A 23,233-nucleotide genomic window follows, 5' to 3' on the forward strand; every position below is an offset into this window, starting at 1 on the left:
TTGGTTTATCTATCCAAGTTTGGGCTTTTAATCCCTTGAGCTATCTAATTGTCCCGGTTTGGATTCATATTTAAGTTGCCTAATAGCATTGCTGCCTTAAGGGCACTCTGTGTACAGTCTGAACCAGGTGAAGTAATATTTTTCTCCTGTACCATAATGCGGTGTATTTTTACTCACCATAAACTCGCCAAAGTCATAATTCCTCTTCTCCCAACCCTATTACACACTAATTTAAATTTGAGTTACTGCACTGTTTTCTTTGAGTTGATATGATAGTTTGCCGGTATAATTCCTACAAACACCAATGATCATCGCGGTCTCGGTGGCATGGCATCTTTCAGGCATTCAGCTCATCTAGATATGCCAACATATGTCAATGGTATATTTATGTGATATAGCTTAGAATCATGTGTTCTGGTTCCTTTTTATTAAAAAACATCGTCTAATCAATTATATGCAAATTCATTGGAAGGACCACATGATATCTCTGATTACTTGAACAATTTTTAAGTTTTGTTTATTGTCTCTTGGGACATTTAGCAACTTTGCCCCCCCCTGTGACTCAATTATGATCACGAGAAGTTAATTTCGAACCCCATCACAATCTTAGTAGTTAAGATTATGGATTTAGGTTAGTGATGAAGATGTAAACTAATTTTAAGTGTTTCATTAATCTTTGGCCTTCACATCATTGTTTTCTACGGTTTTTTTCGGAATTTTAAATTATAAATTTTCTAATTAGTATTTTGTTGGCTTCATCTCTTGGATTTTGGTTCTTGTAGTTTTTGATATTAGTATATAAATAAATTTGTTGTGAACCCTGTGTGAGGCGAGTTGCAGTTGTTCTAACTGAGAATAAAGGGGAGATAGAGGTTAAAAGTTTTAGTAACCAAATTATGGCATTAGTTTACAAATTCAAAACAAAAACAAAAAAACCATGTGTGTTTGCTTAATAATAATTATGTACAAATGGAAGATGATTACAATTAACCTCAAGTTGCCTGTGATATTAGTTTGGTGGTAATATTTAATGGTCAGACTAAGCAAAAACTAATATATTTTGAGAGAAAGATTGTGCCATAATCAGTGAGTAGAAGAAGCCTGTCTTTTATCATATGCCATAGCTGCCTGTACAACATGCTTTACTTGCAATTTGTCTCCTAGACAGAGTCCAAAATTAAGTCAACAATCAAATTAAATTATTTCAAATATATGATTAGCAAATCATTAGTATACTTGCAAACAGGCTAATTCTTTTTCGTATGTCATAATGTAAGAGGGTATTTGCAGCAGAGTCCCTCAACTACAAAATAATCTACACTGTGGTTCATCACATTTAAATTTAAACTTAACATATTTCTGGCCTCCATGTTGCTAACTTTGCGATTAAGTTCCTAATTTTCGAAAGTTTGCCTACTACATTATGTGTCTTGCAATCTTAAGAAATAGTTTTGTTTTGTAGATGATCAGGGTAGAAGTTGTCATCTTATAATTGTCAAGTACTGTAGTTGAGATTAATAACAAAACCTGAAGGTATTGAACTACCACCATTCGAGCTTCTGAGTAATGGTTAGTTACTGGACGTACGTACAGTAGCTTATCGTACTTTTACATTAATAGGTTTGGCTAAACAAGTCACATGTATTTAATCTTTGTTACTTAATCAGAAGAAGAAGTGACAGTCAATAATTGGTTTGCCGCAGAATAGCTTACCAGAATTTTGCATTTACCATTTGGTTCGAAAAAGTCACAGCCTCACAGGTATGTCACTTTTATCTGCTTGTAAATGTACAGACTGTTGTCATGAACAAAGTCAGGAAACAGAAATAATTATGTATTGTGGAGTGATTTGTTAAATTATGTGGACTTGAAGACTTACTAACATTTTCTTTTCTGTATGGATTACTGGCACCTAATTATGTACTCCTATCATTTTTTTTAAAAAAGAAATGATTAATGTACTCTTCTTCTATAAATAGCAGTCACTATCTGATGTCTGTATATACTTAATAATTGCAGTCTGCAAGTGCAAAAGTAGGAAGAGTTGAGAGAGAAAAAGGAGAATCTAAAGAATGGGGAAAAATAAGTTTGTTTCCGATAAAATGAAGCTTCTCATAGCATTGCTTACTTTGCAGTGTTGCTATGCAGGGTTTCACATTGTCTCTAGAGTTGCGCTTAACATTGGTGTTAGCAAAGTTGTTTATCCAATCTATAGGAACATCATAGCATTGCTTTTACTAGGCCCTTTTGCTTATTTTTATGAGAAGTATGTCCCTCACATTTAATAATATACACATATGCACAAGTGATGTATTCCTAATGATATTTGGAATCTTCGAGTCCTTATTTTGTGTTCTTTGAGTTTTCAGGGATCAAAGGCCACCTCTTACTTTTTCCTTGCTGGTTCAGTTTTTCTTGCTAGCACTTGTGGGGTAAGCAGATATAAGCAACATCACTTTAGCTAACCATGTTATAGTCATGTTCAATATTTTCCTTTCATTTATTCACTAAAACTTTTTGTTTCTCCCTGATCAGAATTACTGCAAATCAAGGATTTTATATCTTAGGATTGTACTATGCATCCCCAACCTTGGCCTCTGCTATGCAGAACTCAGTGCCTGCAATAACCTTTGTCATGGCTTCTGCTTTGAGGTAAATTTAATATAAGAAAACAGAACAAGTATATAAATTAAAAACAAGTTGTATTTAAAAAAAATGTTGGTTCCGGGAGTATGTTTTTACATAATAAGTTGATTTGCACCTGTTGTTTCCAGACTAGAAAAAGTTAATATTATGAGGAGGGATGGCTTGGCCAAAATTCTTGGAACAATTGCTAGTGTCGGAGGTGCAACACTTATCACCTTGTATAAAGGTCCTCCACTGCTACAAAACAAGCAGTCACAGCAACCACCGGAAATTAATTCCCTGGACAATAAAGCACTGAATTATACGTGGGGTTGTATATATATACTTGGACACTGCTTATCATGGGCTGGTTGGATGGTCTTTCAGGTATTTAATCCGATTACTAATAGATCACTATTATCTATCATTAACATTTATTTTTCTTTCGTATGAGATGAACCTTTATATGTTTCTTATGTGTTTACATCCACTTTCTACACGGGGACATGCATGATTACATAACCGAGTGTGTTTATGCATATACTTTTTATTCTCCATAGAATTACGTTGGCTACAGCCTACAAGAAAAACATCATGCAAGGATTGCAACAAACCAACCGTTAGTACATCTGCTAAGCTATTGTCTATCAAATTTTGCAGGCTCCAGTGGTGAAGAAGTATCCAGCCAAACTATCACTTACATCATTTACATGTTTTTTCGGACTGATTCAGTTCTTAGTAATAGCAGCGTTTTTTGAAAGGGATCCCAAGAACTGGAAAATCCAGTCAGGAGAAGAGATATTTACAATCTTATATGCTGTAAGCGCTTCTAAAATATCAGATATTTGTGTATTATTCATATAGATTTATACATGTTCCTAATAATTTACGATTTTGTGTTTCGTTTAGGGTATTGTTGCCTCTGGAATAGTCATCTCTCTCCAGACATGGTGCATTTACAAAGGAGGACCAGTTTTTGTTGCTATCTTCCAACCGGTGCAAACAGTTCTAGTTGCTATTATGGCATTTATAATTCTTGGTGATCAGTTATACTCTGGAGGGTATGTTCATTATCAATTTTACAATTCAGTGCATATTTTTTGCTTTTTCTACTTACAAGCTATGTTAACCGTATTTTTTATTTCACCTCGAATATCCATGTGGAATACCTCCACGAGAGTCTGCCTATATCTTACCTGCCAAATTTTCAACTGCAGAATCATGGGGGCAATTCTCATTGTGATTGGTCTCTACACAGTTCTATGGGGTAAAAGCGAGGAAACTAGGGCGGAAAACATTCATAAGGAAAATACACTGACAAAGCATCTTCTTGATCCTACGGAGAGACAAACCGAAGAATGTGCTGTTGGCGTGATAGACATCCCTTGATCAAACAGTTCAAATTTATCACTTCTGTCTCATGTCAAAGATACTCTCAGTATGTACATGTAAATCTAAGTATAAGTATCTTTCCATTATTCATTTTATTAAACTATAGTCCATTTGTTTAATTGAGGAGCCCATTTCTATGTTGTTTATATTTTTAAAGTTTGAACTGGTCGGTTGGCATGACCAGGTTGTCAGTCACGTATTTGATGAGATTTTGAGGCTTCATGTATTGTGTTTCAACTGTACTGATGACTTTTGATGATTAAAAAGCCGGTTAGATGGTATAGCTGGATCCAGTTCTATTGTTTTTTTCCTCTCAATATGATTGTGTAAATTGCTTATTAACTGTTAAAATTCCCTGGTAATATGGTAGTGCAGACTGCAGATTCAGTCGAGGGTGACAATTTCCAGTTTCGGGTTATGTTGGTATTCATAAACGTGTCAATTTATTCTTTCTATTGAAATTCGATAAAGTGAATATACAAGATAAAGAATAACATTTCAAAAAACAGAATTTTTTCTTGACATATTCAGGCTAATCAAGTCGTATCTGTCATCTTGGGTTATGTTGCATAGTTGTTGAAAATGGACGTGTTCCAGTCAAGTTCTGTGTCATGTTGGACATGGCCACCCCTAAGTTTAGTGGTTCCCAGAATAACTAGCACTGGACTCATGCTTAATACAGATAACGATAGAATTATTCACGAACTAAATTAACAAGCCACACACAAACTATGTAAACTAGTCTGTAACAATAGACTTTAAGAACCCTTTCGAATAATGTTGCCGTGCTGTTACATTTAACATATCATGTCTGTAGTGTTCCTGAATGAATCTATCAATGGCCATTATGTGGGTACATATACAAGCATAGAACAAATTATGTTGCAGCTGCTGAAACTTGATAAAGGACAAACTCTTTACATGTGAACTCATTTAGCTGTTTGGCCTTTTGAGTTCTATTTAATTTGTAGCAAACCAAACAAACGGGCCGGGGAAACCACAACAACATTTTCAAATTCTTAATCAAAATCTGAATCAGCCCCATTTTAAAAGGCACGCTGATGGAGCAAAACTTCTGTAACCCTCCAAGAAACTAGCTAAAGCGGTTTCTTTTTTGCCTATATATAGCAAGAATCCAGTCCTTAATACTCACAATACCTCTTAAACATTCATCTTTACAACTCATTAAGCATAATGGCTTTAACCATCAAGCACCAGTGCATAGTAATGGCTCTGCTCTTCATCTTCGGAGCCTTGGCATCTCTTGCTGCAGCTCGTTCTTTGAATGAGGCATCAATGACTGAGACACATGACCAATGGATGACACGTTATGGACGTGTGTACAAAAGCGCTGACGAGAAAAATAGACGTTCTACCATCTTCGAAGAGAACCTCAAATATATCCAGACTTTTAATAAAGCAAATAACAAGCCATTCAAACTAGGGGTCAATGAATTTGCAGATCTGACCAATGAAGAGTTTACAACGTCAAGAAACAGATTCAAGAGCCATGTTTGTGCCACGTCTACAAATGTTTTCCGATATGAAAATGTTACTGCAATACCATCTACCATGGACTGGAGAAAGAAAGGCGCAGTTACACCTATCAAGGACCAGGGCCAGTGTGGTAAGTCTTAAGCTCATATATATGTCATGATATAATCTACTAATATATATGTTGGACTATTTTTAACACTTTTTTTTATAACAAATAGGATGCTGCTGGGCGTTTTCGGCTGTGGCAGCTATGGAAGGAATTACTCAGCTAAAAAGTGGCAAGTTGATCTCTCTATCCGAGCAAGAATTGGTAGATTGTGATACTAGCGGTGAAGATCAAGGCTGCGAGGGTGGTCTTATGGACAACGCATTTGATTTCATCCAACAAAACCACGGACTCTCAACTGAAACAAACTACCCTTACAGTGGAACTGATGGAACTTGCAACGCCAACAAAGAAGCAAACCATGCAGCCTCAATAACTGGGCATGAGGACGTGCCTGCAAATAGTGAGAGTGCGCTGCTTAAAGCTGTCGCCAATCAACCAATTTCCGTCGCCATTGATGCTAGTGGGTCAGATTTCCAGTTCTACTCAAGTGGTGTGTTTACGGGACAATGTGGGACTGATTTAGACCATGGAGTAACTGCTGTAGGCTATGGCAGTGCTGCTGATGGAACCAAGTACTGGCTGGTAAAGAACTCATGGGGCACAAGTTGGGGCGAAGAAGGTTACATTAGAATGCAAAGAGGCATAGCTGCGGCGGAAGGCCTATGTGGCATTGCAATGCAGGCTTCATATCCCACTGCTTAAAAAGTCGAGATGAATGGCAAATACTACTAATGCACATCGGCTATCTCCCGTGTGTGCATTATTGATACTATGTTCCTCTAGTCCAACTTATGCTTGTTTATACTTCAATTAAGAATGTGTACAATTTAAAAACTGGGTCACTGTATATACGCAAAATCATTCCAGTAAGAAATGATGCAAGTTCCTGAAAATACCTGTGTCCGTTCAACAATATATTTATTAAAAACCAATAATTAAAGTTGAGGAAATTAATAATGACTAATAAGCTCATAGTATGTTTCATATACAACAGTAAATTGGATAAAAAATATCTGATACACAACATTTCGAATTGCAGGTACGAATAAGTCGCCTTGATGACTTAATTTTTGAATATGCGTACGACAGGTTTCCATATTTATGTCCATAATTTTTAACCCAACTCAAAAAATAACAGAAAATGTATCTGCACCATCTCTACAACCTTGTTATGCAGTTACAGACTGCAGAAATTGTCTTCTTTTCCAAATAACAGAAAATGTATTGATGCATATATACTTTGTATTAGTAGTATTAGTTTATATGAAGTGCATCTTTAACCTAACTCAGAAGTTAATCATAAATGTAATTTTTCATCTCTTTATCACTATCAACAACCGCGTATACATGCATGTAATAACATGTTTGCAGGGGGAATGTCTTCATCAAATGTATCTGCAAATTGATGATGCTAACAAGATCCAACCGTTCATTTACCAAAATGTTTGTAAATAGCACTCGTTCATACTTTAGGGGCACCTCTTTAAGAGCATGTTCATCAAGTTTTTGTTCCACAACTATGTTAATAGAGAGTAATATCCCAATAACATATCTAATCAGAAAATTGTTGTTCAATTTTTGATAATTTTGTTTTCATGATGGGGTTGTTCAGAACCACATTTTATTTTTACGATATTTTTATGTATAGATATTTTTTGATAGATGAATTGAATATAGTGCTTCAAGGGCCTACCTACCATGCATCATATTATGTTTTTTTTGGTGTTTAAGTGTTTTCAATGCACCATCAAGGGTAGAGGTGTAATTCGACCTGCCCGGCTCTAACTCGTTTAAGTGTGCTCGATTCGACTCGTTTAGTTAATCGAACTGAGTTCAGGTAGAGGTTCCGGTTTGTTCAATTAAACTGATTGGCTTGACTCGTAAAAATTAACAAGCCGAGTTCGGGTAGAGTTTTAGGCTCGATTGAGTATAAAATTAAACGAGCTGGCTCGCCTGACTCGTGAAAATCGGTTCGTTTAGCTAAACGAGTTGGCTTGGCTCGTGAAATTAAACGAGTCGAGTTTGGACAGAGATTTAGTCTCGACTAGTTAAACAAGCCAAAGTACGCCCGGGTCGAAACTCGGCTCGGCCCGAATTACAGCCCTATACAAGGTGTTTTGGTGCAGTGGTTCATATCTCGGTTTCTTTGAGAGAGAGGTCCAGGGTTCGGCTCCTAACATGTGCGTGAGTTACGTGAGTTTAATTATAAAAAGAAAAAGAAGTGTTTTCAAGATCAAATCAGAGCTATGTAGTCTGAATTTCTTCCGATGACAGAGTGCAGAATTTCCTGAGAAGTCATTTTTATGTCTAAAAAATTGGAAAATTCGAAAAATTTACCAGATATGTGTAGTAATAAGAAACTTGGAAGTTTTTTTTTTTTAGTTTTTAAGATAGGCGCTACTCACAGATATGTCTCAGTTAAGATTAATCCCTCGTAAGTTTCAACTGGACGAGGGGGCTGTAGTCGCGTTATCAACCGTTCAGGTTCAGGTAGAACTTTAGCTGTGTGATCCGTACTTAATACATAACCTATGAATATGATTAATTTTGCAAAAATATAGTCCAAGATAGGTCTACCAAAAAACTTTTACAGATTCTCGGGGCTTTTGCAGATTTCTGGATGGCCTTATAAGCCATGTGCAGGGTGCACTTACTATGCAATGATCCAGCAGTACCGGACCTGCAAGGCCTACCACTCATCATCGTATATACATCTTATTCAGGAGTTTGCTATTGCAAGTTCAATGTCTTGGACAACATGTTGCACAAAAAGTATTAACAAGTTCAATGTTTAAGTAACCAGAGTCACCACATATGGAATAGTTGCATCATATGCCACTACACGTACAGTGTTTTTTTTTGTGGTAAGGCTATTGATAAGAATTTTTCTCTGGGTCCACTGTTTACTTAAGAAAAGTGTAGCTTAATAAGCAGCCCTTCATCTACTATAAATAGTGTTTGTTTCAAAGCTTCCAAATGCAAATTCATTCACTTACTTCTAACTAGTTATCGCTATTGGAGCTATCTAGTTAATCATGGCTGTTGTAGCACAAACGATCGAAATGCTGATGAAGGTAAAACCATACTTTGCCATGGTGTTTTTGCAGTTTGGATTTGCAGGAATGTTTATAATCGTCATGATTGCAATGCAACAAGGCATGAGTCATTGGGTGCTTGTGGTCTATCGTCATCTGCTTGCCACGTTAGCTATTGCTCCGTTTGCTTTTGTTCTTGAAAGGTTTCTTTTTATTATACTTCAGCTACGATCCCCTTATCTTTTACATGCCATATGGTTAACACCTTTTTCCTTATAATTTGTAGGAAAATCAGACCAAAGTTGACACTATCAGTGTTTCTCAAAGTGATGCTCCTGGGCTTATTAGAGTAATGCTCTAAACTATTCAAATAACTGTACAACATAAACGTTTAGTTTTAGAAGATTGCACCTTCTGATTTTGAACGTGTGGCAAAAATTACATTATAATTTCAGGCCAGTGATCGACCAAAATTTATACTATGTGGGGATGAAGTTCACCTCTGCCACATTTGCATCTGCCACCAACAATGTCATCCCAGCTCTTACCTTTATTATGGCAATTCTTTTCAGGTTTGTGTTTGCACGCACGCTATCCAAAATGGATTTGCCTCGTTGTAGTTAACCTTATTAAAGCAATCTCATCAATTTATAATGTCGAGAATATACTTGCATATCAAATTTAGGACTACATGTAGTGTATTTGTTAGCAAAACTAAAGCACTGATTATTAATATTTTTTTTTACTTGATAATTTTCAAATGGATAGGATGGAACGAGTTAACTTGAGACAGAAACACGGGCTAGCAAAGGTAATTGGAACGTCGCTTACAGTCTCTGGAGCAATGTTGATGACTTTGTACAAAGGTCCCATTGTCGATATCTTTGGCTACTCTCCAGAATCTGTCCACAGACACTCTAGTGCTGCATCCTCTGATCAACATTGGGCTGCTGGAACATTAATGCTTCTTCTGTGTTGCGTCGGTTGGTCGGCTTTCTTTATAGTTCAAGTAAGTTGGTTTACTCAGTAATTTGCAATAACACTCACCCTTGCACACACACACACAGGTTCTTTGCTAGGTACAGTGCACTTGATGCTTAGATTTTATGATTTCTGATGTCTTGACATACTAATTACACACCTTATTCATCTGTTAACTAATGCAATCACTTGTTATCATATGTTTTGATGAATTGCAGTCAATTACATTAAAGGAGTACCCTGCGGAGTTGTCATTAACAAGTTTAATATGTTTTACGGGGATGGTAGAAGGTGGCATTGTAGCCCTTGTAATGGAACGCGACCTATCTGCCTGGGCTATTGCTTTTGATTTCAAACTTCTTGCTGCTGTTTATTCTGTGAGTTGCATACATATAAATATGTCTCCAAATGTCAATGATTTTAAAGATAATTACTCTTAATTTTGTGTTCAGGGAGTGGTTGGCTCTGGAATCGCGTATTATGTGCAGGGTTATGTAAACAAAGTAAAGGGTCCAGTTTTTGTGACAGCTTTCACCCCTCTGTCAATGATCGTCACTGCCATTCTCGGTGTCGTCTTATTATCAGAGCAAGTCCATCTTGGAAGGTAATAATATACAGAGCGAGAGTCACATGCACATTGGACATTGCAATTGAATCAGTTTCCTAATTTTAATGTAATAAATACTAATGTGTATCGTTTGTATCAGTTTGCTCGGAGCTTGTGTCATAGTCATGGGGCTTTACTCAGTGGTGTGGGGAAAGAGCAAAGATGATCCAGTCTTAACAAGTGGAGAATCAAGTAAACTCAACACAGAGTTACCAGTGGTATGCGAGAAAAGTATAACTAAATCAGCTCATGACTTTCTCAATGGACCATCTGTACATCCAGAGATTGATGTACTGAAGATTTCTCATTCAGGAGAGCCATAGAGATTTACATTTTTTGTATCATTTAGTTTCTTAATTGCCTTTCTGAGGACCCAACTGAAAAATTAGAAGTAGGCTTTTTTTCATATTATGATTTTGTAACAGAACTTGATGTTTTAATATAGTCATAAACTTTAAGTTCTCCAGTAGTCGATAGACTTGACATATCAAACTGCTAGTTCAAAGCAATTGCACACTTCAAAAGCTTAACCTAATCCTAAGGCACACCCGGAATAAACTAGCATGCATAAACGAGCATACATCAACATAAAAACAATGATCCAGAAAATATCATCTTATTTAAAAGAATCAGGCCCCTTTTTGATGAAGCTAGACTCCTGAGAAGCTTGAAATGTATAATACGTCATTGCTTACCGCAATACTTTTATCAGTGATAAATCAACTAAAAAAAACTAACATTTTCTTTGAAGGATTTTTGTCAAGACATAACATTTTACAAACTCAACATCCGAAGAGCTTCCAGCAAAGTTGCTTTAAACCTACAAATGTCAAATTTTACATTTTGATTGTCCAAGTACGTAGACTTGAAAGATGCCCAACCCTCGTCTGCGATTGACCGAGGGTTATTGAGGACTTCACAATCAAGAGGGTACTTTTGCATCAGGGAACTCTCTGTTTTACTAATATTTCAAGTACCTTAAGTTGATAGTTTTTGAAGGATCTCCAGAAAAGGTTATAGCAAGCCATTCGAAAGTCGAAACCACCAAATGGTAACATTTGGATGAAAACAGCATTATTTGGAAGAACAACAATATTTGATAGCCCAGCACATCACAAGAATTCACCAACTGTAAAAATTCTGATAAATTTGAGTTGGCCTCTACAAGAACAACATATAACTCCGACTAAGTTTATACAAAATAAAATCGAAAATGACAAGATTAAAATTAATTATGGTGCGCATATTAGATTTTCTTTTTTCTGGAAATGATCAATTTCTAAAAATGTAAAAACTCAAACTGCCATGTCTTCTGAATGCAAACTCTCAACACTTCTTGTTACCAAGAATTGAGATATCCATTACACATAATCAACAGAATCAGGGCAACCATTATGTATCTTCAAATCTTCCAAAGTTATATCTCAAAAATTAGCACGTTCAAATCACTTCATACACAAAACTTACAGCATACTACATCTAAATCATTCTAAGAACTTAATAGAGTACCTAAACGCAGAATATGCTATTAATATTCCTCACCCATATGAATGTACCGACCAGAAGCACATATCAAACACACAAATATTCCATAAATTTAAGTTAAACGACGGGGTTAGGAAGGGTTGAATTCAAGAACTTTCCCTAAATCTTGATTAGCTCTCATAAGTAACCAACTCTCCTAAAACTTAAACGCGATAGTAGAATCCAATAACTTTATCATACACTATAAACAACTTATACGCGATAATATGCAAATGCACAATGCTATAATCAAACAACCAAACAAAGCTCCAAATCTCATCCTCTTCTGATCATGCTGGCTAAAACTTCTGGCAAACATGGAGTTGTACATCATATTTTCGAACAAATTACTTGTTACAGTTACAACTAGCACATAGAATTACTTGGCTGAAGTTAAAACTTATAATTATGAATGAGAAAGTAATTAGCTGGGAGATTAGTCTCTAGCTTAGAATCCAAGTAAAAAATAGTCAAACAAAAAACAATTTTGGATGGTTGCAAAGGAAGAAGATCGATCTTATTTTCTGGCTGTGTTACATGTATATAGTCATAAATTATATTATTGATTGGATATTAATGTAGTGATTACTTCTTATGCAAGGTTATTTATAGCACGTTTGTAATCCGGTGGAACTATGGAGTTCTGCCCCAAGTACAATTTATGAAAGGACTCTTCTGTTGACTACATTTTTATAAGTTGGACAAGCACACTGCAGAGATACAGCACTTCAGGAAAAAGAAGTTATTTCTTTGAAAGAATGCAGATAACATATTTTGTGACATTTGAACCGGAGAAAGCTATGTGAAGAATTTGCAGCAATCCTGAACTATTTAGAATTTACATACTTAGGATCCGAAGAGCTTCTACTAAAGTTGCTCTAAACCTACGGACATCAAGTTTTACATTTTGATTGTCCAAATACACAGACCTAAAATCAGCCCAACCCTTTTTCTGGATTGAGTAGGGGTCCTTAAAGACTATATGATCAAGTGGGTACTTTTGTATCAGAGAGCTCTCTCTTTCTTTAATTTTGTATTCCAAGTACCTTAAATTCATACTCTTCGAAGGATCCCCGAAATCAGTTGTAGCAAGCCATTCCAGACCACCCAATGGTAACACTTGGATGAAAACAGCATTATTTGGGAGAAAAACAAGGTTTGTTAGTCCAGCACCATGCACTCCCATCATCACATCGCAAGAATTCACCACCTCTGAAAATTCTGTCAAGTTTGAGTCGGCTTCGAGAAGAACAACCTCGAACTTTAACTTTTGAGCCATTTTAACAAGTTTTTGTTCATTGAGAAGAGTCCTGGTTCTTTTTCTAGAAACAATGAGGAGCCTTGGTTTTTTCTTCTCTTGCGGCCTTAGTCTAATCGCGTATTCCCTTTTCAACTGGTATGAACTTCTAAGAAATTCCCGAAAGCTCTTCATTGAATAATGTGGTGATTTTACTGAATCAATATTCAGCTCCTTATGTTTTTCGAGACCAAGTATCATGCTTGGAAAGCAATGTACTCCATCTTCTTTATCTATGTCAATAGCCTCATAATTTGACAACTTCTCTAACACAATTTTAAACTTGGTAGTCCACCAATCATTCTTGTCTGCTAGAAGAAATTTTACTTCACCGTTAAATTTTCGGGAAGTTGTATATAATGGAATTACTACATCAGTGAAGTCATGGAAGTTATTTCCTGCGTATCCTCCAATGGAGAAAACTACAGCTGGAACAGTGTGATTAGTTGTACAGCTGGGCAATTCTTGAGAAAATCTGAATTGTCTTACATTTTTCAGTGCACCTTCATCTCCTTTTCTTGCGTAAGGCTTTATACCTAGTGAATTGGATCCAGTAAATGAATCTGCAATGTTCAAATCAGTCACAAAAATCGTTGATGAATTGCCACGAATCCTTATGTCTCCATGCATCTTACAAAAATCTGACGCTGGTTCTGTAAAATTGCATATTATCTGGGATTCCATAGTTATCACTTCTGCAGCTTTAAAATTAAAACTACAATAAGGTTAGTTACTGATTTGCAGCGAAATATATTATCAGAGCAAGAAGTATTACTAATCTTTAAACAAGTGTGGAAGAATATACAAGTCTATACAAAAAAAACACAAGATTTAAGTGTGGATGAAAAAGATTTTAAAGATCAGTGTGCGTAAGGTACATGTATATTATAATTTGTCGTCCTTCTCCTACTAAACAGTTCATAACCATCAACATTATGAAAACTATATCGCACCTTCAACTATATATAACATGCTCGATCAGTTTTATATATTTCTAAACTATCTTGCGGAGAAGGGGATGACTTGGACTTAAATATGCAGTTATCAGATATGGACTGAGTTTATAACTTACACCTACATATTGTAAAAGATAAATTATCTGCGTACGTACTTAAGTTCTTTGGGTTGCTTGCTTCCTCAGCATTCATCTGCAACTTGAGGTTAATTCCAGTTGCCAACTTCAACTCTGCTGGAAACAAATACTTTTCAAAGAGAGTTACGGACTAATCAGCATGCACATCAGCTATGCATGCAGTATATGAACATTCTTACAAGACTACGCAAACAAAGAAGAAAGAGTTCATTATATATGTCGATGTTCAGCTGATAGTATATAATGTATGAACTATTGTTTGGTATACTCACCAGTTGGTAAAGGGCCGAGAGACGGATTGAAGAAGAAGGTGCAGATGCACAATGCAATAACCAAACAACCAATAAAAGCTCCGCATCCCATCTTCTTCTGCTCATGCTGGCTAAAACTTCTGGCAAAAATAGAGTTGTACATCGTATTTTCGAGCAGCTGACTTAGAATGAAGCAGAAGAACCAACTCGCAGAACTAATTATATGCGCATACACGAAAGACACATATGCGGATAGCTAGGCTTCTTATATTACTTAATGCGGAACACCAGTACGCAGCTGGGAAAAATCCTATAAAATCCAAGTAGAAAGAGTCAAAAAAAATTCCATGGACGGCAGCAGAGGCATGAGATTGTAATATCTGTGTCAAATGGACAAAGCCTGTAGATACTGAGTGTATGTTCTTATAATGATTGCTCCCCACGTTCGTAATTTAGAGCGGAGAGTTTTGTTAAAAAACAATTATATAAAATCCTAGCTATGGTGAAAGGTACCTTTCTGTTGACTGTTTGATAAGGAGTTGTGCGCAAGCATGAATATCCCAAGAGACGAGTATACATAGGCTATTTAAAGACAAATTCAAGACCAAATTGAAAAATTAGCCAAATTCTAAATTTGTTTTGAAAACCCATTCAAAAATGAGTAATGCTAGAGTCACAAAAAATGGTATAAAATATTGTTACAAAATGATGTGTCATGGGTGATGTTGTACTTTTGAATGATTTAATTGGTGCTTTTGATGTAAATGCAGGGGGTCCATTTTCATTTAGCCAATAAAAATTTAACAATTGACATTTTGTAGATTTTTTGGGAACCAATTTGGTGCCCCTAGTATTTTCTTCAAAAATTCAATCCAAATTGAAAATGAGTAAAACCGAAAGGAAAATATTTGGTGTACATAATGGTGTAGAAAATTTTGTACATAATAACATGTTATGTGTTTTAATTGGAATGAGTCCTTGTATTTATATAACAAAATCAATTAAAAGTTAAAACACCCCAAATTAAATGATATGCTGCCATGTCATTATGTACAAATATTTTGTACATATACCTAGCATTACTCAACCAAAAGGAAAAATAATCAGGAAGCTCAAAGCATAAGTGCTTAAAATAAGAAATACCTTTCAAGCTGAAGTTAAAAATTTGCGAGCTAAAATGTAAGATTAACAATCAAACTTCTTCCGAAACACTTTCACAAATTTTAAGCGGAATCTAGCGCAGCCTCTGTGAATCACACCTAAAACGGGATGGGTCAAAAATAATAAAAATAACATATGTACCGATTAATATTCTCGGGCTTGGAACTCATATAAAGAGAATTAACACTTCAAACATAAGTTCGAGAAGAACAAAGGAGGGAAATTATGGCTCGAGTATATTACACAAGAAACACAAACAGGGTGACCGAACGAGAATTTCGAAAAGAAGCTGAGATTAAATATCCAGTTAACCTTAACTCGTTATAATCTCGTTATAATCGCGCTGTTGTGTATTACAGCAGCAGCCCAGATATGACAAAGTTGTTCGTAAATGAACTTCCTCCAGATCTCCTCTTAACCTTTATGGTATGCATGATATACGATTTCTGTCTTCTAAATTTTGCACCAACCAAGGGAACAGTGAACACATATATGTGTGTACGAGAGAGACATTATTATTAATTAACATAGTACATTGTTATTATTATTGCATCCACTGCATTATTAGTGTTGTTAACCTCTCCGAAAGATGAGATGTTTCACCAGATTGTCACTAAACAATTATATATGCTCTTTTCTGCCTCACACCCACACTATAATGGACACGAACAAATGTCTACACAATTTCGTTTACCTGTATTGTGAATTAATCAAGATTTTGGACTTGATCGAAAGAGAGGGGACATCTACTTGTTAATTTGGTAAGTCAACTTTAGGTGGCAAGTCCGAGTGCACATCAGTTTCACTTTTATCAACTTCTAATTAAGCAGGTTTACCGTGAAAGAAAAACACGTAAATGAATAGATGTTTCCGATCATTAGTCACACGATGTAACAACCCGCACTTCCGGACTATTAGTTCTAAATCGAAAACTAAAAATAAAATATATTATTACTCGATAATTCTAATAGATCACGAAATTCAAAGCAGCGGTCAAACTCAATAATCAAAATCATAAAAATAGAGACGCAGCTCCACAAATCCGATAATAATTGTCTAACAGATAATTAAATTTATTCTCTAAAAACAAAATCTTTATTCTAATTCAAATAGCACAAAACGAAGCAGCACAGATCTCCTCATAGTTCTCATTCCTTAATTTTAATATGCTCCAAATTCCGAACCTGAAATGTTAAAAGGGGTGAGCTACACAGCTCAGCAAGTACAAATTGACTATCTCTTAAACAGAAAAACAATGGGTGTTTTCATAAAATGATTTTTCTCAAACAATAATAATTTTGTAAAACAATTTGTTAAGTAGATCCAACCCAAGTTTTATATTTTAAAATTCAGAATTTAAAACAGAACAGAGCAGATTTTATAACAGATCAGAACAAAATAAAATAGAACGAAACGATAATTCTAATAAATACCACAGTCTTGATCTACGGCCACACTTTGCCAGTAGCCGGCATCTAATTCTTATTCTTATTCTTTATACCACACTTTGCCAGTGGTCGGCATCTAAAGTTCAATAATTACGCGCCCTTAATAGGTATCTAAAGTTGCACACTTGTGCGCCTACTAAGGGTATCTAAGGCTAGTTCCGGAACTATAGCGTAAATTACGAACGGGTTCGAAAACGTAGAGACTGGGTTTCAAAAGATTCTCGTATCTTATTTCTTATACAGTTCGAAACAGAATTCTTTTATCTTATACAAAATTCGAAAATCAGAGTATCAAAACTTTTCCGAATATAAAAGCAAGTCAAAAAGTACTTACCTCAAAGCCTGACCAGATCTGAATTTACTCTTTTTGACCCTCTAAACGATATTTTCTTGAAAAACACGAAACACGAAAGCTGAAGATAACGAAAAGACCTTTCTGAAAAGTCCAGAATCACTGAATTCTGACTTACGATGAATTTTCTACGAATTTTACAAGACAGCTGATTTTTGCTGAGAAAGTCCTACGAATTTTAATGATAAAAACAAGGAATACGAATATGGTGTATTTATAACGATACAAAACCCTATATCTCAACTAGGAAATAATAATATTTCCTCCTAAAGATTTACAACCTCTCCAAGTAAATTCCATAAATAAAATATTTGATACACACAATTACCTAAACTAAAAAAATTTCGATTTTCTAAATTATTCTTACACTTATTTCCACAAATAACAAATCTTTTCACAAATCAACTACCTTGCACAAAATGTTTTCAGAATATTCTAATTTTAAAATATTTATCTAGACAAATTAATATCTAATTTCTAATAAATAAATTAAAAATAAAATTACGAATTTTACATTCTTCCCTCCTTAAAAGAATTTGGTCCCCAAATTCACATAACATAAATAAATTAAATAAGTCACTAAAGAAAAGAAATCATACCTTAATTGCGATAGTTGTCATTTCCTGTCAGCTGAAACACACGTCCTTTGCCCATCTTGTTATCTGCTTCCTTCCTTGGTGGCGGTGGCGGATTGTGCGGACAATTCGAAATCTTATGTCCTACTTCTCCGCAATGAAAACAAGCACCTGTATTCCAACGACAGACTTTGTCCGGATGATTCTTGCCGCACCTGGTACACGTCTCTCGATCACCTTGACCCCCGATGTTATCGTACACGTGTGGCTTCTTGAGTGGTCCCCCTTGAAAAGATTGCCCACTAGTTTGAGTGAACCGCCTCTTATTCCAACTGCCAGACGCCTTTTCAGATTCTGCCAAGCCCCTTTCGATCACTAACGCCTTGTTGAGGACAGCCTCGTACGTCTGAAGTTCAAACGACGCCACTGAATTCCTGATGTCACTTCGAAGTCCCTCCTCTAATCTTCGTGCTCGACTGCTCTCATCTGCTACTAGGGTCGACGCGTACTTCGCAAGCTTTGCAAATTCTGCTTCGTATTCAATGACGGTTCTTCCACCTTGTTGAAGTCGAATGAAGTCCCTCTCTTTCTGCAGACGAACTGTTCTCGGAAAGTACTTGTCCTCTAAAGCCTTCTTGAACTTTGCCCAAGTGTACGGTTCATGATTTTCTTCAAGATTTGTCGTCTCATTCTTTCTCTTTTCCATAAGCCACCAGTCGTAAGCGCTTCCTTGCAATTGGTACACAGCTAAGGTCACCTTCTGTTCCTCATTGCTCCCCAGAAGTCCGAAAGCTTTTTCCATCTCTTGGATCCACATCTCAACGATAGCCGAGTCTGTAGCTCCATCAAAAGCTGGCGGGTTCAAACGCTTGAATTGAGAGACGATGTTGGGCTTCGGTTGCTGATTCACAAGTACAGCTAGAGTTTCAGCCAGCTGGTCAAAGACGTTTCCTCCTTCATCATTATTGCCCTGATTTTCATTGTTGTTCTGATTTTCTCCATCCATCTTTACTAGAACACACAAAACAAATTCTAAACTTATAGTCAATAATCAAAAAAACACAAAAGTCAAACATATCAAATAATCACACAAATAAATGCCCTAAATCCAAAATAATTTTCTAAGACCTATACGATAGTCTAAAGGATCGCATCCTAGGGAATGTACTAGTCCCATACCTAATACATTCCGAAGGACAGCCTGCTCTTGATACCAACTGTAACAACCCGCACTTCCGGACTATTAGTTCTAAATCGAAAACTAAAAATAAAATATATTATTACTCGATAATTCTAATAGATCACGAAATTCAAAGCAGCGGTCAAACTCAATAATCAAAATCATAAAAATAGAGACGCAGCTCCACAAATCCGATAATAATTGTCTAACAGATAATTAAATTTATTCTCTAAAAACAAAATCTTTATTCTAATTCAAATAGCACAAAACGAAGCAGCACAGATCTCCTCATAGTTCTCATTCCTTAATTTTAATATGCTCCAAATTCCGAACCTGAAATGTTAAAAGGGGTGAGCTACACAGCTCAGCAAGTACAAATTGACTATCTCTTAAACAGAAAAACAATGGGTGTTTTCATAAAATGATTTTTCTCAAACAATAATAATTTTGTAAAACAATTTGTTAAGTAGATCCAACCCAAGTTTTATATTTTAAAATTCAGAATTTAAAACAGAACAGAGCAGATTTTATAACAGATCAGAACAAAATAAAATAGAACGAAACGATAATTCTAATAAATACCACAGTCTTGATCTACGGCCACACTTTGCCAGTAGCCGGCATCTAATTCTTATTCTTATTCTTTATACCACACTTTGCCAGTGGTCGGCATCTAAAGTTCAATAATTACGCGCCCTTAATAGGTATCTAAAGTTGCACACTTGTGCGCCTACTAAGGGTATCTAAGGCTAGTTCCGGAACTATAGCGTAAATTACGAACGGGTTCGAAAACGTAGAGACTGGGTTTCAAAAGATTCTCGTATCTTATTTCTTATACAGTTCGAAACAGAATTCTTTTATCTTATACAAAATTCGAAAATCAGAGTATCAAAACTTTTCCGAATATAAAAGCAAGTCAAAAAGTACTTACCTCAAAGCCTGACCAGATCTGAATTTACTCTTTTTGACCCTCTAAACGATATTTTCTTGAAAAACACGAAACACGAAAGCTGAAGATAACGAAAAGACCTTTCTGAAAAGTCCAGAATCACTGAATTCTGACTTACGATGAATTTTCTACGAATTTTACAAGACAGCTGATTTTTGCTGAGAAAGTCCTACGAATTTTAATGATAAAAACAAGGAATACGAATATGGTGTATTTATAACGATACAAAACCCTATATCTCAACTAGGAAATAATAATATTTCCTCCTAAAGATTTACAACCTCTCCAAGTAAATTCCATAAATAAAATATTTGATACACACAATTACCTAAACTAAAAAAATTTCGATTTTCTAAATTATTCTTACACTTATTTCCACAAATAACAAATCTTTTCACAAATCAACTACCTTGCACAAAATGTTTTCAGAATATTCTAATTTTAAAATATTTATCTAGACAAATTAATATCTAATTTCTAATAAATAAATTAAAAATAAAATTACGAATTTTACATTCTTCCCTCCTTAAAAGAATTTGGTCCCCAAATTCACATAACATAAATAAATTAAATAAGTCACTAAAGAAAAGAAATCATACCTTAATTGCGATAGTTGTCATTTCCTGTCAGCTGAAACACACGTCCTTTGCCCATCTTGTTATCTGCTTCCTTCCTTGGTGGCGGTGGCGGATTGTGCGGACAATTCGAAATCTTATGTCCTACTTCTCCGCAATGAAAACAAGCACCTGTATTCCAACGACAGACTTTGTCCGGATGATTCTTGCCGCACCTAGTACACGTCTCTCGATCACCTTGACCCCCGATGTTATCGTACACGTGTGGCTTCTTGAGTGGTCCCCCTTGAAAAGATTGCCCACTAGTTTGAGTGAACCGCCTCTTATTCCAACTGCCAGACGCCTTTTCAGATTCTGCCAAGCCCCTTTCGATCACTAACGCCTTGTTGAGGACAGCCTCGTACGTCTGAAGTTCAAACGACGCCACTGAATTCCTGATGTCACTTCGAAGTCCCTCCTCTAATCTTCGTGCTCGACTGCTCTCATCTGCTACTAGGGTCGACGCGTACTTCGCAAGCTTTGCAAATTCTGCTTCGTATTCAATGACGGTTCTTCCACCTTGTTGAAGTCGAATGAAGTCCCTCTCTTTCTGCAGACGAACTGTTCTCGGAAAGTACTTGTCCTCTAAAGCCTTCTTGAACTTTGCCCAAGTGTACGGTTCATGATTTTCTTCAAGATTTGTCGTCTCATTCTTTCTCTTTTCCATAAGCCACCAGTCGTAAGCGCTTCCTTGCAATTGGTACACAGCTAAGGTCACCTTCTGTTCCTCATTGCTCCCCAGAAGTCCGAAAGCTTTTTCCATCTCTTGGATCCACATCTCAACGATAGCCGGGTCTGTAGCTCCATCAAAAGCTGGCGGGTTCAAACGCTTGAATTGAGAGACGATGTTGGGCTTCGGTTGCTGATTCACAAGTACAGCTAGAGTTTCAGCCAGCTGGTCAAAGACGTTTCCTCCTTCATCATTATTGCCCTGATTTTCATTGTTGTTCTGATTTTCTCCATCCATCTTTACTAGAACACACAAAACAAATTCTAAACTTATAGTCAATAATCAAAAAAACACAAAAGTCAAACATATCAAATAATCACACAAATAAATGCCCTAAATCCAAAATAATTTTCTAAGACCTATACGATAGTCTAAAGGATCGCATCCTAGGGAATGTACTAGTCCCATACCTAATACATTCCGAAGGACAGCCTGCTCTTGATACCAACTGTAACAACCCGCACTTCCGGACTATTAGTTCTAAATCGAAAACTAAAAATAAAATATATTATTACTCGATAATTCTAATAGATCACGAAATTCAAAGCAGCGGTCAAACTCAATAATCAAAATCATAAAAATAGAGACGCAGCTCCACAAATCCGATAATAATTGTCTAACAGATAATTAAATTTATTCTCTAAAAACAAAATCTTTATTCTAATTCAAATAGCACAAAACGAAGCAGCACAGATCTCCTCATAGTTCTCATTCCTTAATTTTAATATGCTCCAAATTCCGAACCTGAAATGTTAAAAGGGGTGAGCTACACAGCTCAGCAAGTACAAATTGACTATCTCTTAAACAGAAAAACAATGGGTGTTTTCATAAAATGATTTTTCTCAAACAATAATAATTTTGTAAAACAATTTGTTAAGTAGATCCAACCCAAGTTTTATATTTTAAAATTCAGAATTTAAAACAGAACAGAGCAGATTTTATAACAGATCAGAACAAAATAAAATAGAACGAAACGATAATTCTAATAAATACCACAGTCTTGATCTACGGCCACACTTTGCCAGTAGCCGGCATCTAATTCTTATTCTTATTCTTTATACCACACTTTGCCAGTGGTCGGCATCTAAAGTTCAATAATTACGCGCCCTTAATAGGTATCTAAAGTTGCACACTTGTGCGCCTACTAAGGGTATCTAAGGCTAGTTCCGGAACTATAGCGTAAATTACGAACGGGTTCGAAAACGTAGAGACTGGGTTTCAAAAGATTCTCGTATCTTATTTCTTATACAGTTCGAAACAGAATTCTTTTATCTTATACAAAATTCGAAAATCAGAGTATCAAAACTTTTCCGAATATAAAAGCAAGTCAAAAAGTACTTACCTCAAAGCCTGACCAGATCTGAATTTACTCTTTTTGACCCTCTAAACGATATTTTCTTGAAAAACACGAAACACGAAAGCTGAAGATAACGAAAAGACCTTTCTGAAAAGTCCAGAATCACTGAATTCTGACTTACGATGAATTTTCTACGAATTTTACAAGACAGCTGATTTTTGCTGAGAAAGTCCTACGAATTTTAATGATAAAAACAAGGAATACGAATATGGTGTATTTATAACGATACAAAACCCTATATCTCAACTAGGAAATAATAATATTTCCTCCTAAAGATTTACAACCTCTCCAAGTAAATTCCATAAATAAAATATTTGATACACACAATTACCTAAACTAAAAAAATTTCGATTTTCTAAATTATTCTTACACTTATTTCCACAAATAACAAATCTTTTCACAAATCAACTACCTTGCACAAAATGTTTTCAGAATATTCTAATTTTAAAATATTTA

General features: G+C 35.7%; 6 protein-coding genes across 9 annotated transcripts; 3 read left to right on the top strand and 3 right to left on the bottom strand.

Annotated features, from left to right (window-relative positions):
* The first annotated feature begins 73 nt into the window (after positions 1 to 73).
* Positions 74 to 4,315, top strand: LOC141712166 (WAT1-related protein At3g18200). Of its 4 annotated transcripts, none has more exons than XM_074514992.1 (9): positions 74 to 379; positions 1,463 to 1,761; positions 2,020 to 2,266; positions 2,370 to 2,432; positions 2,536 to 2,652; positions 2,775 to 3,012; positions 3,286 to 3,444; positions 3,535 to 3,686; positions 3,843 to 4,315. In XM_074514992.1, exons 3-9 carry the CDS (start codon positions 2,073 to 2,075, stop codon positions 4,012 to 4,014), a joined length of 1,095 nt encoding a protein of 364 aa, XP_074371093.1. In that variant the 5' UTR covers positions 74 to 379; positions 1,463 to 1,761; positions 2,020 to 2,072; the 3' UTR covers positions 4,015 to 4,315. The 4 variants fall into 4 exon arrangements, with proteins under 4 accessions (XP_074371093.1, XP_074371094.1, XP_074371096.1 ...); XM_074514993.1 differs by having other exon boundaries at positions 79 to 379; positions 1,704 to 1,761; positions 2,149 to 2,266; positions 3,843 to 4,313; XM_074514995.1 differs by lacking the exon at positions 2,020 to 2,266 and having other exon boundaries at positions 79 to 379; positions 1,709 to 1,761; positions 3,843 to 4,313.
* Positions 4,316 to 4,875: 560 nt separating this feature from the next.
* Positions 4,876 to 6,522, top strand: LOC141710682 (senescence-specific cysteine protease SAG39-like). Its single transcript, XM_074513229.1, has 2 exons — positions 4,876 to 5,644; positions 5,733 to 6,522. The coding sequence occupies exons 1-2, from the start codon at positions 5,212 to 5,214 to the stop codon at positions 6,323 to 6,325; spliced, it is 1,026 nt and encodes a 341-aa protein (XP_074369330.1). The 5' UTR covers positions 4,876 to 5,211; the 3' UTR covers positions 6,326 to 6,522.
* Positions 6,523 to 8,561: 2,039 nt separating this feature from the next.
* On the top strand, positions 8,562 to 10,708 carry LOC141710683 (WAT1-related protein At1g21890-like). The gene is made up of 7 exons (XM_074513230.1): positions 8,562 to 8,861; positions 8,945 to 9,007; positions 9,114 to 9,230; positions 9,427 to 9,667; positions 9,858 to 10,016; positions 10,092 to 10,243; positions 10,347 to 10,708. Exons 1-7 carry the CDS (start codon positions 8,659 to 8,661, stop codon positions 10,567 to 10,569), a joined length of 1,158 nt encoding a protein of 385 aa, XP_074369331.1. The 5' UTR covers positions 8,562 to 8,658; the 3' UTR covers positions 10,570 to 10,708.
* A 1,856-nt stretch (positions 10,709 to 12,564) lies between these two features.
* Positions 12,565 to 13,760, bottom strand: LOC141710684 (alpha-1,3-arabinosyltransferase XAT2-like). Its single transcript, XM_074513232.1, has one exon. The coding sequence runs from the start codon at positions 13,749 to 13,751 to the stop codon at positions 12,609 to 12,611; it is 1,143 nt and encodes a 380-aa protein (XP_074369333.1). The 5' UTR covers positions 13,752 to 13,760; the 3' UTR covers positions 12,565 to 12,608.
* A 4,212-nt stretch (positions 13,761 to 17,972) lies between these two features.
* LOC141714145 (uncharacterized) lies at positions 17,973 to 18,953 on the bottom strand. The gene has a single exon (XM_074517681.1). The coding sequence runs from the start codon at positions 18,951 to 18,953 to the stop codon at positions 17,973 to 17,975; it is 981 nt and encodes a 326-aa protein (XP_074373782.1).
* Positions 18,954 to 20,676: 1,723 nt separating this feature from the next.
* LOC141714146 (uncharacterized) lies at positions 20,677 to 21,657 on the bottom strand. The gene has a single exon (XM_074517682.1). The coding sequence runs from the start codon at positions 21,655 to 21,657 to the stop codon at positions 20,677 to 20,679; it is 981 nt and encodes a 326-aa protein (XP_074373783.1).
* Between the last annotated feature and the right edge of the window lie 1,576 nt (positions 21,658 to 23,233).

Source organism: Apium graveolens, chromosome 3 (genome assembly GCF_009905375.1).
Source record: "Apium graveolens cultivar Ventura chromosome 3, ASM990537v1, whole genome shotgun sequence".
Classification (NCBI taxonomy): domain Eukaryota; kingdom Viridiplantae; phylum Streptophyta; class Magnoliopsida; order Apiales; family Apiaceae; genus Apium; species Apium graveolens.

Excerpts from the sequence above, each read along its gene's own strand:
- LOC141712166 (XM_074514992.1), top strand. The coding sequence starts at position 2,073 with ATGGGGAAAAATAAGTTTGTTTCCGATAAAATGAAGCTTCTCATAGCA. Across the intron at positions 2,433-2,535 it reads TTCTTGCTAGCACTTGTGGG|AATTACTGCAAATCAAGGAT; the intron begins GTAAGCAGATAT and ends CTCCCTGATCAG. Across the intron at positions 3,013-3,285 it reads CTGGTTGGATGGTCTTTCAG|GCTCCAGTGGTGAAGAAGTA; the intron begins GTATTTAATCCG and ends CAAATTTTGCAG.
- LOC141710682 (XM_074513229.1), top strand. The coding sequence starts at position 5,212 with ATGGCTTTAACCATCAAGCACCAGTGCATAGTAATGGCTCTGCTCTTC. Across the intron at positions 5,645-5,732 it reads CAAGGACCAGGGCCAGTGTG|GATGCTGCTGGGCGTTTTCG; the intron begins GTAAGTCTTAAG and ends TATAACAAATAG.
- LOC141710683 (XM_074513230.1), top strand. The coding sequence starts at position 8,659 with ATGGCTGTTGTAGCACAAACGATCGAAATGCTGATGAAGGTAAAACCA. Across the intron at positions 9,008-9,113 it reads ATGCTCCTGGGCTTATTAGA|GCCAGTGATCGACCAAAATT; the intron begins GTAATGCTCTAA and ends TTATAATTTCAG. Across the intron at positions 10,017-10,091 it reads TTCTTGCTGCTGTTTATTCT|GGAGTGGTTGGCTCTGGAAT; the intron begins GTGAGTTGCATA and ends TTTTGTGTTCAG.
- LOC141710684 (XM_074513232.1), bottom strand. The coding sequence starts at position 13,751 with ATGGAATCCCAGATAATATGCAATTTTACAGAACCAGCGTCAGATTTT.
- LOC141714145 (XM_074517681.1), bottom strand. The coding sequence starts at position 18,953 with ATGGATGGAGAAAATCAGAACAACAATGAAAATCAGGGCAATAATGAT.
- LOC141714146 (XM_074517682.1), bottom strand. The coding sequence starts at position 21,657 with ATGGATGGAGAAAATCAGAACAACAATGAAAATCAGGGCAATAATGAT.